Raw genomic sequence first — 12,258 nt, 5'->3', positions numbered from 1 at the left:
TCGGTCAGATTGGTTTAAAATATATAATATAGTATTTGGTGTAAATGTATTTCTGGATAAAAATTCAATCTTCATCCAACAGTTGTATTTAATGAATATCGGATGATACCGTTTTACTTGAACAAGAGTGCTAAATCCGTTGGAATAATTGTAATTTAGTCGTCTATTTCTGTACTACATTTTACACCCTCGCTGTTACACAACATCAAATGTCTACAAAAAACAGCTGGAAATGGAATGCGTTTGTAGGAATAGAAAACATCATACACAAGATGACAGCAGTATTGCGTACATACAAATCAAAGTATGCTATCATGATTGTCAACAGATTGATTGAAAACAACTTTATATCCAACTTGCCCATCAACAACCAACAACTCTGCAAGATCCTTCTTGCCAATATCACAGTATCTGGATGGAAATACGTAACCGATTCAAACTGCTGTCAATCAATACTGTCATTCAACACTGCAAGGCTGACATTGACCAGTTGTTTGGCATCTCATTATCTCCAAAGAAAAACGGAATCCAGACCAGATTCGCTTGGAATGTCAACAACAACTGACTGTTTGTTGCTACATCAAGACTCGTCAGTACAGACCCACAAAATACAATGTAAAAGGTATCAGACAACCAGATACAAATGAACTGTTTGTCTGCAATATGCTGCATCATACTGGAATGGGTTCTGAAACTCGTTGTATCATTGCATCTCACAGCACCAAAACAGTCTACATTGCTATCAAGTATTGCCATGTGGTGCTATTGTCCGAGTTGACAAGGATACAGCAAACAATGCTCCACTTTGATTGGATTTGATATTTCGTATCCTGTGTATATGCGATTGTGCTGTCAACTCATCAAACTGCGGTCAAGTCGATGATAAAGCAATGATTGTCAACTTTTGTATCGAAAAACAGTCAAAAGATTACATTAAAACAGACATTATGGACAGATTCTACAAAGGAAATGGTAAATTCCATTATTCTGGGTTGATACAAATCGCAGTCAAAACAACAAACGCTGTAAACATGGATACGATGAACAAGTCGTTGTAGGAATGGAATGCAAGCTGCTGGAGAGTATTGAGCGAGCCGAATCAGAGATTGATGGATTGGTTTAAAATGGGGTAACAGACTGATATTTGAAACGATTTACAACGATATGTCCATGATCTTGAAGCAACAGTTGCAGTTCTAATGGAATATTTTGTTGGTAGCATTCATCTTTAAATGTAAGCATGTTGCAGGGTTGGCAAACCTTGGATTCTATAAAAGACTCCATCTTAGATTGGAGAGTGGAGTTTTACCAGCTCTGATATCCCCATCAAGAATAGAAGGTCATATCAACGTGAAATAGAATATTACCGCAGACTAGCATTTGTTTGTAGAAATATCACTCATTTTTATATCCATGTCTAGCTCAATGTCTGGATAGAGCTGACTACAATGGTAAATACCCCATCGTCTTGATTGGTTTCTTGTTAGAATACGTAACGCGTTTATATCTGGCCCCATAATAATAAATCAACAAACAACAGATCCAACATTTTTGACTATTTGAATCTTATATCCAAGCATCTTGCCCATCTTTGGCCCTTTGAAAACATATATTTTCTATTCCTATTCTTTCCCTAGTTCAAAGCATAATTGTTTTGTGGGCCAGCCTGTTCATATCTTCTCAAGCCTGTCTATCGAGTTATATTCTTAGCCACTTTGATATCCAGTATATTCTTGAATCTAGCAAAACATGCTGCTGTCTTCTTCAAGTGACAAAACGGCTACCAGATATAGCCAAAACTCTCATTATGAGCCCGATCCAACAGAATTCACTGATGCTAATCCAACCCGACAGTTCCTTGCTCGTGAAAAAACGATAAGCAAAAGAGTAGGCATGTCGTTCTTCCAGAACAACTTTTCCAAAAATTCAATATCTTCGCAGTTGGTTCATTCTGCAAGTGGACCAAATGGTGCTGCTGCGAGTTTATCGCGTAATGGTGGACACGGAAGCATGCACTACCAGCAGAGCACACATGACGCTGAGGCAGCTTCTGATGCAAGTCAATCTCCTCGAGTTTCACCTGCTGGATCTGGTAAGTTGTCATCACTTTAGTAGTATTGAGTTCAAGATGGTGTTTCAATTTTGAAGTTTCATTGCATTGCTTAGCCATTATACATTCGCGAATATGTATTCTTTGAGTGCTGCTTGCTACTTAACTAGCTGTTTTCTATTGAATCTATTGCAATTGAATTACAGTGTATGAGTATGGGTTTAGTAATGCAATCTTGCATCCAATTACACAGTAGCTAAATCTATCCAATGATGGCAGTTGAACACTTCATCTAAACATTCTATGAAACTCAATATTGATAAACACTATCTAGTTGTAAAGTAACTAGAGTGAACCGCACTCTGTAGCACATATTGACTTTAACTTTGGTTTAAAAACTTGCAACTTTTTATAAATAGATCTAGCCAATTCGTACTTGTTTGGAAATGCATCAAATCATAAATCGACACTAAATAAGCGCATGTCTGTATTGTCGACGGGAAACAGTCAACTTGACAATGATACAATTCAAAATGATGACAAGCATGCTGATGACACGAGTTTTGAAAACGATCAAATTTCAATGGATGATGCCAAACAAGAAACATTGCTGAATACTCTATCTGAATACTCTGTAAGTTGAAACAAACTGAAACAAACCATTGATACTGACATGTTTTAATTAAGAAATGCTTTAAATTATATTCTGAATCTAACCGGGTATGTTTGGTACTTGATTCAGGACGGGTTTCCCATCCTTCTTCGTGAAACCAAAAAAACAATTCTCAGCACCAAGGTATAACCATTATCAATTAATCCATGTTTAATTTGAGCATGTAGATACTAACCCTACAATATATTTATCAAACACTAATGTATATTGCTTTATGTCTATGCTGATTAGGAAGCTGTAAGTGTGTTTAAAAAACGTGCCGAGGCTGAAGAGCAATTTGCAAAAAATATGTACCGCATTACCCAGTTGACACTGAAAACTGAAGGAAAGAATGGGTAAATATCAATCTATGGTGTCTGGTTATACGAATATATGATCAAGCTGCTAAGCCTTTTCTATTTCTAGGTCGTTTGGAAACATGTGGCAGCAGTATGGCAAAATCCACGAAAAGATTGGTGCATCCCGAGCAAAATATGCTGAAGGTCTCAATAGTCTTGTTGAAGAAATGCTGCTTGTGCAAAAAGATACCGAACGTAGTCGCAAAAATGTATAGTATATGTTTTTATAGTTGATCAAGGCATTCAATCATGAGGCTGACACTTGAAATATATAGCTTAAAGAAGGTCATGCGCGTCGATGGAAAGAAGTCCAAGATGCAGACAATACCCTTGATAAAGTACGGTTTATTTTGAAAAAATAAGGATGCTGGCAATGTAGTATGTTTGATTTTTAACACTGCCATCACTTTGCCATTTGACAAATTAGTCACGACAAAAACACGAAAGCACCAATGATGAATGGGAAAAAACTGCTGCTGCAGAACATGCCAATGGCATTATGGGAAATAATCAGAAACGATACGGTTTTACACGCCCGGCATCCAATCCTCTGTTGATTTTCAAGGCTGGAATTGAAAAAAACTTCAAGGTATGTACATCATTTGGCTATTGGTTACAATACAACGCTGGTATACTGTAAAGACAGTTTTGCTAGGAAATATGATTGTCATCTAACACAAGTAACCCAATAGCGAACTGAGGAAGATTTCAAAGCCAAAGCCAACGCTGCAAAGGAAAACTACAAAATCCAAGTGCAAATAACAAATTCAGTTCGTAAAGAGTTTTACAATACATATCTTCCACAGTTTGTTAGGGTATGTTTGAACCTCAATTATAATTGCACAATAATATCATGTGGTAATAATGGCTAATTTTTTTGATTTTTATATGCTATTAGAATTTGAAACAAACGCTGGATGAAGCAGATGATCGCTTATCTCAATTTATTGTAAGATACAGTGAGCTAACTATGGAGCAAAAAATGGATGAAGACGCAATCATGAATCCTACCAAAGCCACTGAAGGTAGCCACAATTGTTCAAATCTAATACTACTAATAGTCTGTTTTGCATTGGGGTTCAACCATAATCTAACTTGACATCAACTGACTGTATAGGCTTAAGTCATATCACTGAAAGTATAGATACTCGACTTGATCATGAAGAAATGATTAAAGAATTGACAAAAACCAAACCAATCGACAAGAGCGATCGTGAATACATACCCATCAAGGTATATTTGTGTGGGCGTTGAATAGTCGTTTATCTTTGTGCATGTTTTAGTAGAATTTGTACAACTAATCACTATTGGTCTTATTTTATCAATGTGCGATATTTAGAGCGCTATATCACATAGTTTGACAGAAAACTCAAATGAGTCGACATCCACAAGCACATCATCGGTTACTGCCGAGGCTAACACAATGCGCACTTTGCCGACTTCTCATTCCACCCATAGCTCAAGCGGCAATTGTTTTGGAATTCCTTTAAACCAACTAATGCAAAACGATACCTCTGCAGATCCAGTTCCAATTCCAGTTGTTCGTTCTATCGAGTACATTGAATCATTTGGAATGAATTTACCTGGATTGTATCGTGTTTCTGGATCAACCAACCAAGTGCAAAAACTTAAACAAGCTTTGGACAAGGGTAACGATTGTGTCATAAGAATTGGATGAATTAATTTTATTGAACTAACCAAGTACATTTTAAAATGTGGATTATATTAGATCCGGCATCTGCTCGACTTGATCAGCTTGTGGATGATATCCATGCGCTTACTGGTACTCTCAAGCTTTTTTTCCGAGAACTTCCCGAGCCTCTTCTTCCTCGCCATATGTATTATCAGCTTATTGATGCTTCCAGTGAGTGTATATTTTATCGTGATGTTGCATCTATTCACCTACACATACCAGGCTTTAGTATAATAATGCATACGACTATTTACTTTATTATTCGTAGAGATTGACGATGATCGCATGAGACTAATCCAAACCCACGAGTTAATCAACACTCTTGACGATGTTCATTACGCCACCCTAAAATGCTTGGCCGGTCATTTGTGGAAGTAAGTCTGAGTAGTGTCATAGACATACTGAGTGGATTCAAAGCAAAACTAATCTATTTTAAAACAGAGTACAAAGTCATTCAGCAGCAAACAAAATGACAATTGGAAATTTGGGAATTGTGTGGGGGCCTACTCTAATGGACTCACCAGAGCCCACTGCTGACGCAACTGATCTCAAGTACCAAAGCCGAGTGATTGAAACCATTGTTGGAAACTACGATCATATTTTTGATACAGAATGATTTGTCTTGTTGGATAGAGTACTTTGGTTTCGTCAGACTGGACACGACAGTTTAAATGCGCGACTCGGAATCAACTGTTTTGATGTTTCTACTTTGACATATTACTATGGAAAAAGACCCGATTTTGTTTATTGAGTAGCAGTTGCACTCAAACATAATAAACCCTTGAATATCTGAAAACTGACTTGCATCAATACTTGGTAAATCTTGTGTGGATAATCAACACCAGTAAAAAATTAAAAAATAGACGTATAAAATTTAATGTAATATATTCAAGTTGGAATCTGGCAATTATTGTCAATCAAAGTCCCATCAATATAAGTTGAATTTTCTGCAATCATTCTGGCATCTAATCCAAGTCCCCGCCTAGCAAACCCTCTCAGCAAACTGCATCGGTAAACACCGTTATATCTAAACTTCTCGGCGGTCAAGATTGCACTTCGTGCACTAAGAAATGTTGGATTGCATCCCTGAATCTTCATACCATCTACCATCAGCTGTAAAAACACCACATTTCCTTTGGTCGAAGTAACTTTGGTCCAATCAGGCTCAAATCCATACTGGTTTACCAAACTCCAATAGACCTCAAATAAAATAGTCCCCCATACAGTACCGACATAGTGAGTTTGATTTACGCCGTTGATGCTGCTGTAAACAAGTGGATTGAGCTTTGTATTAGTCGAGTAAGGGTATTTTCTAAATCCATATCTGGTCTTTGGTTTTACATAAGCTCCCAGGATTTTGTCATCGGCACTCGTGTCGGTTTCTTTCATTTCTAGGGCAATCGCAATAGCATCAGACCATCCTTCGCCCATTCCGTTGGGTTCAAGTTGTTGTAAACAATTAGAATTTTCAGGTCCACCCGTTAGTCGTTCAGAAACTCCGTGAGTTAGCTCATGCAACACAACACTGTTGTCATATCCAGAATGGCGGTTTGGTGTAATTCCAGTAAACACAAACAATCGTAGTATTCCAGGCTTGCCATCACTAGGAGAGTTAAAATACGCATTATTTTCTTCATCTCCGTCCATTACACTGATAATGACTGGATCGGCTTCATTTCCCTTTAAGTCTCGATTCGATACTTGATAGTTTCCAGCCTCCTCATTGAAGCCGTATAGATATAATATGTCGTGAAACATGTTTGCCAAATAGAATGCATTAACGGCAACAGATTTAATGTAAGTCGAGGGATCTTGAGTCAAGTCAGGCTGGTCAGTGAAATAAAAAGACTGTGAATGGACAGTGGTCAGAGTATCATTATCCTCAGATATTTGGAAACGAGAAACAACATTATTTCCACGAGTAGATGGTACCGATCCCTCTCCATTAGAAGGGTCGTGCCATCCAAAAGGCGACGAAATGATATTTTCAGGATTATAGACCAGTGTAGGAGGGGTTTGCAGTGGATTCTTCCCTCCCAAAGGAACCACGGTATATACGGTATTTGGGATTAGAGTACGCTTTTTTAAACGGCGAATATTACGTTTAGCAAGTATAGGAGTTGGATTCCAATTATCGTCATAATTGACCTTGGTAAAAATATGATACCCAGGTGGTTCGCATCCATTTCTAGTAGCAGAAGATAATTTGGAAGAGTAGTCGGATGCTCCGAGCACTTTTCCTGTCGTCTTGTCGACATAGGCATTGATCCATGATGGTCCAAGAGGCATGTTGATTACCCATGTTGCATAAATACCGTCCCGAGTTTTATAATACTTTTCAGAGCACGCAACGTTACCATTTGAAACGGTAGGGATGTGATTGTATGTGAATCTGTTCATATTGGGAATTTTGTTTGGAGTGCCTAGGGCAGATGGATCGACATTTCCACCAAGCATAACAGAAAGGGATGCAACAGCTTCGTTTAAAGACAGGCTAGTTGAGGGATTATTCAAGGACTGCATTTCTTGAGGCGGGATATCAAACCAGTTGCTATGCATAGTACGAACATTGCCATAAGGATCCAAAACGAGTGATGCTACCATATTGGCGATTTCGACCGAGTTGATTGTTTGCACCGCGTAGTAGTGATACTGTTGTGACTGCGAATCCTGAAAGCATGATTTTTTAGCGAAAGAAATTCCAGGACCAAACTTGAATTGAGATTGCAGATAACTGACTGCTGTGTTTTCAAGTTCAGTGATACTCAGTATATTAGTAAAAGTAGGTTGAATGTTTTGGTAATGGCTAGTAGTAGGCGGTGCATAGTATGTAGGTAACAGGAATTCGTTGGCTGAAAGTGTACAATCAGGGTTAAGCTGTGCGTGCATGCTGACAACAAAGGCTGCCAACCATAGGCCTAGCTGTGCCAAGATCATAATGTAGTACAAATATAGTCTACTCTATTGTATATTAATACGTATAGTTTTAAAAAAAGGTCGATTGCAATCCGCATCGAATCCTTGCTCTGCCTATATAACACTTGATAGAGTTCCGTTTGGTGTCGTTTCTTAATGGCACCTTGAGGAGCACCAATTTGCTCGAGTATTAGAGCATTGATACGCGGTAGTGCTCATTTGACTACCACGTAGTATGATGATCAACTGTTCTGCTGATGAGCCTTTTTGTACAGTTTATACTCGAATTGGGATGTGTCAACTTGTCTGAATGCCATGCTTTGTTTGTATAGCTATACAAACCATGGTCCGGTTGGAATATACTTTTGGCACTATCTTGATGTCAATATCATGGACATGCTACTAGCTTGCAGTTTAGGAAGGACAAGTGGATTTGATGAGGGCTGCCAATAGGAAGTTGGTTATTTTTCAGCACAAATGAAGCCCTTCCTGTGTGCAGTTGACATGCAACCCTGTTTCAGCGTTCATATGGTTGAATTCGTTTGAATGTTGGCAACTATCGCTCGTTTGGGTTGATTTTGTTCACCTTCACCAACTTGAGCGACTTCCACACTTGTAAAAGTTCCTGAACCATGAGAATCCTATCAGGAACCCACCATACTGCCCCATTGGCCATTCTGAGCTACTGTTTTGCTTCTATCCTCATGACTGTCACTAATAAACTGGTGCTGTCCTCGTACGACTTTAAGCTCAACTTTTTGTTGCTGGCTATCCAGGTATGTTGATATTGAATTTTTCAAGGCTGATAGTAATGATTTATTGATGCTGGGTATTGGCCCACTCGTTCATCATGTCGTTTTATTATGGATGCACATTCATACCATGAACCTGCTCTTTTGCATGTTCATGTATACATGTATTTATTCTCAGCTCTCTAGTTATAGCTATGCTTTAATATTGGCTCAACTGTCCTAATCTAATCCATTGTATTTGTAATGAGTATTTAGTCCATCATCACAGTGGCTTTATTAGAGATATCCGTAGGATTGGGCTTGCTCACGCACCGACCCTTCCGCACAAGTGAGGCCAAGAACTGGTTTATCGTGTCGTTGTCGCTGGTGCTCATGATTTATACTGGATCCAAGTCACTTCAATTTCTGTCCATTCCAGTCTTTACTATTTTCAAGAATCTGACGATTATCATTACTGCATATGCGGAGCGAATAATTCTCAAAGGCGCGGCAGTCACTCATCTGATGTTGGTCTCGTTTTCGCTTATTGTGGCCTCGTCCATTATAGCTGGCTGGGCTGATATCACTGCCGGCCATTTATTAAAGGACAATCAAGCCAATATTGTTGTTGCGTATGGCTGGATGTTTTCCAACTGTATAGCGACCTGTTCATTTACACTTTTCATGAAGGGAAAACTCAAGGCGAGCGGCTTCAAGGACTTTGATACCGTTTTCTACAATAGTATGTCTGGGCATTGGTCGATATATTTTTATACTGAAAATGTATTCACTGCACGATTCATGCTAACAGTGTATTTTAATAGATCTACTGTCCATTCCAACGCTATTGATCATGTCAATCATCAATGAAATGCCAGAAGCACTGCGTCTTTACGATCGCTACTATGGCTCTACAAGTGATCTATACTCTTCCGAGTTTTATGGTCTTTCGATTGGAATTCTCGTGAGTAGTGTGTCTGCATTTGGAATCAGTTACAGTACGTCGTGGTGTGTACGAGTTACATCTTCAACAACATACAGGTATTTCCACTACGTTTGTGCTTGCTTTGAAGAATTGGAATACGCTATTTTATTCAAGATGCTTACTTGTTACATTTGAAATAATGTTGTTTCTACTAGTATGGCTGGGGCTCTTAACAAGTTGCCCATTGCCGTTGCAGGAATGATCTTTTTTGATGCGGTTGTCAACTTTGCAAGTATCATGGGTGTTTTGTTTGGTAAGTTTTAGTTTCCACCGGATTATTGCAAATATGCGTTTAAACTGACTCGTATAACTTTTGATAGCTTTTACTGGCGGGATTGTATATAGTCTTGCCAAGATGCAGCAGTCTGCAGAATTATCATCTACCCTAAAGGATACTTCGGTAACTTTGCCACTTCATAAAAGTCTTGACGAAGACTATAGGGATGAAAAGTCTGCGCCGTAAGATTTTGTTTAAATGAATCGAATTTAATTGGAAATTGATTCTGGTTAGCAATAGATTGTTAGAGCACGAAATATTTGAACCACCAAGAATGTTGAATTCTAAAGTTTCAAACCACATGCAGAGCCATTAATGCAATCAAGAAAATAATGAATTATAATATTTGATAAATTTGAATTTTCTTGAGCTGATTCATTACTTGTCTGGTTGGTATACGAATGGCATTTATGGAAGCCTTGCTGCCCAGTACTGCATCATCTACTGTGCTGACTGGGATCAGTTATTTGAAAGGCCGTCAATTGGATCTTGTCAAGAATACATCGCTAACTATTCAACACAATGGCCAAATTGCCATCGCAGCACCCAGCAACGACCTTGCTACGACCATTCAAATCACTCCATCCAATAGTCTTTTGGCCATGCCAGGACTAATCAATCCTGCTATCCATGTTCCATCCGTTTCAGCATTGTTTGCTAATGACTCGAGCCTTTCGGCTTATTACGATGCTAAACAGCTGGTACGATTTTGACTATTGACCCAACTGAGATGCACTCATCACAAGTGTTTTAATGTTGCATAATAATTCTGGTTGTTTAGAATATGATGTCTGCTCTGGAAAGTCTGACAAGAAAATTGGTACGACGAGGATTCACCACTCTTGTTGTGCTGATGGATCATGAAAACCTGTCCAGCTATGCAAAGTCGAGTTTAGCAAACGATCAAAAACTAAGTAGTGTTTTGATCATTCTATCCAACAGTGTTGGCCAGTCCAATTTATACACTCCTTTGCTAGACTCATGTCAATCCAATCTAAGCAATCTTTTGCCAAATGTGGCCATCGATCGATCAGAAGGACAGTGGCTTGTAGTTGTAGCTGGAACACCTGTTTGCAAGATTGCTGTAACTACTGCTGACATCAAATCAGAATTTTCTGCTCCATTAGGCAAGCTTTATGAATTGACTAGAATCTTGGTTTTTACTGAATGCATTGATTTTATTATATGGCTGACCTTGCATTCAAATTTTAGGCTCTTTGATTGCAACTGGAAATGCACTTACAGGAACAATGGATATTTGGCCACTTGTCTGCCAAAACTCGAGCAACTTGCCAACTAGGTGTGTTGGTTTATCATTCAATTGCAACTGTCAAGAATTTTGTGTCTATTACTTATTTAGATTGCTGCCAATATATATCTAGTCTGAATGCAGTATCGCTTATTCAAAAGATCACTACAGCTGCAGCTGATGCACTTTTTGTACCAGATCGTGGTATAATTGAGACGGGCTCACCAGCAGATATTGTTTTTGTTAGAACCCCACTCCACTGGAAAGGTATATTTTGACATGTGTTTGTGTAGCCGCTATAATTCATTTTGTAGTGGGCAGTCATGGCATTTTAGTAAATTCTATATACATGCATAGATGTTCTGGGATCTTTGTTGCGCGAATCGTCTTGTGGACCAGAGATAGCCGCTGTTTTCAAAAATGGACAATTGGTATATGCAGATGACGAGTTTATGAATATACACAAGGTTGCTCGACTTTCAAACTACTATAGAAATGAAACTATTCCTCAAGCTCTCGACTCTGCTTCAGCAACAGCCAATGGTTTGGCACGCGGCGAATTCGACTCGATTGAGTCTGCTCTTGAATCATTTCGTAAGCCTGTTTAAATACTATTGTGTCGTGTTTTTAAAATCCAAAACTAAAATGTTTGTATACGTTCAGGTCAGGGTGAATTCCTTGTTGTTGTTGATAATGAAGATCGCGAAAACGAAGGTGATTTGATCATTGCTGGAGAAGATTTTACACCTGAAAAAGCAGCATTTATGATTCGATACACGAGTGGTTTGATTTGTGCACCAGCTACTGGTGAAGTTTTAGATCGCTTAAAACTCCCTCTTATGGTTGAAAACAACAACGAGTCTCTTAGAACTGCCTATACGGTATCCACCGACGCTTTGCATGGTGTTACTACGGGAATCTCTGCTGCAGATCGATCTTTGACTATTCAAAACATGGCGAATCCATCTGCTAGCCCGTTTGAATTCTCACGACCTGGACATGTATTCCCATTACGTGCTGTGCCAGAAGGTGTTTTAAAACGTGTTGGACACACTGAAGCTGCTGTAGACCTGTGCCGACTGACAAAAAAACAGCCCGTGGCTGCTATTTGCGAAATTGTATTGGATGATGGCAAAATGGCTCGCAGAGACGATTTACGTGTTTTTGCTTCCAGATTCTCACTGAAAATGATTACAATCAAAGATCTTGTGGAATACAGAATCCGTCATGGCGTGTGATTTTCTAGATATTCTGATTAAATAAAACTTGATTTTCATGTTTTGATGGTGGTTTTAAATCCGACTGGATTCGATCCCGTCTCTTGAATTTGAATCCTAACCAAAATC

The 12,258-nt window shown here is 38.8% G+C and overlaps 4 protein-coding genes across 4 annotated transcripts; 3 read left to right on the top strand and 1 right to left on the bottom strand.

The window, feature by feature from the left end:
* Positions 1-1,749: 1,749 nt before the first annotated feature.
* On the top strand, positions 1,750-5,370 carry BATDEDRAFT_24929 (uncharacterized protein; the record flags this gene model as incomplete). Its single annotated transcript, XM_006678903.1, has 14 exons — positions 1,750-2,092; positions 2,470-2,684; positions 2,793-2,846; positions 2,955-3,058; positions 3,129-3,270; positions 3,337-3,399; positions 3,489-3,650; positions 3,754-3,876; positions 3,960-4,086; positions 4,179-4,294; positions 4,401-4,710; positions 4,791-4,925; positions 5,023-5,128; positions 5,196-5,370. The coding sequence occupies 14 exons, from the start codon at positions 1,750-1,752 to the stop codon at positions 5,368-5,370; spliced, it is 2,175 nt and encodes a 724-aa protein (XP_006678966.1).
* Positions 5,371-5,623: 253 nt separating this feature from the next.
* BATDEDRAFT_16613 (uncharacterized protein) lies at positions 5,624-6,890 on the bottom strand. Its single transcript, XM_006678838.1, has one exon. It carries the CDS (start codon positions 6,510-6,512, stop codon positions 5,643-5,645), a length of 870 nt encoding a protein of 289 aa, XP_006678901.1. The 5' UTR covers positions 6,513-6,890; the 3' UTR covers positions 5,624-5,642.
* Positions 6,891-7,720: 830 nt separating this feature from the next.
* BATDEDRAFT_19571 (uncharacterized protein) lies at positions 7,721-9,880 on the top strand. The gene is made up of 5 exons (XM_006678847.1): positions 7,721-8,446; positions 8,678-9,143; positions 9,226-9,442; positions 9,542-9,639; positions 9,707-9,880. The coding sequence occupies exons 1-5, from the start codon at positions 8,303-8,305 to the stop codon at positions 9,847-9,849; spliced, it is 1,068 nt and encodes a 355-aa protein (XP_006678910.1). The 5' UTR covers positions 7,721-8,302; the 3' UTR covers positions 9,850-9,880.
* Positions 9,881-11,364: 1,484 nt separating this feature from the next.
* Positions 11,365-12,150, top strand: BATDEDRAFT_11611 (3,4-dihydroxy-2-butanone-4-phosphate synthase RIB3; the record flags this gene model as incomplete). Its single annotated transcript, XM_006678815.1, has 2 exons — positions 11,365-11,506; positions 11,576-12,150. The coding sequence occupies 2 exons, from the start codon at positions 11,365-11,367 to the stop codon at positions 12,148-12,150; spliced, it is 717 nt and encodes a 238-aa protein (XP_006678878.1).
* Between the last annotated feature and the right edge of the window lie 108 nt (positions 12,151-12,258).

This window comes from Batrachochytrium dendrobatidis, assembly GCF_000203795.2.
Source record: "Batrachochytrium dendrobatidis JAM81 unplaced genomic scaffold BATDEscaffold_6, whole genome shotgun sequence".
Taxonomy (NCBI): Eukaryota; Fungi; Chytridiomycota; class Chytridiomycetes; order Rhizophydiales; genus Batrachochytrium; species Batrachochytrium dendrobatidis.
The sequence above is the reverse complement of the archived record's forward strand: the minus strand, read 5'-3'. Positions and strand labels throughout refer to the sequence as shown.

Bases quoted from the DNA above. Each gene is read 5' to 3' on its own strand.
- BATDEDRAFT_16613 (XM_006678838.1), bottom strand. From the start codon at position 6,512: ATGTTTCACGACATATTATATCTATACGGCTTCAATGAGGAGGCTGGA.
- BATDEDRAFT_19571 (XM_006678847.1), top strand. From the start codon at position 8,303: ATGAGAATCCTATCAGGAACCCACCATACTGCCCCATTGGCCATTCTG. The intron at 9,144-9,225 runs GTATGTCTGGGC...GTATTTTAATAG, and splicing joins TGATACCGTTTTCTACAATA to ATCTACTGTCCATTCCAACG. The intron at 9,443-9,541 runs GTATTTCCACTA...TGTTTCTACTAG, and splicing joins ACATCTTCAACAACATACAG to TATGGCTGGGGCTCTTAACA.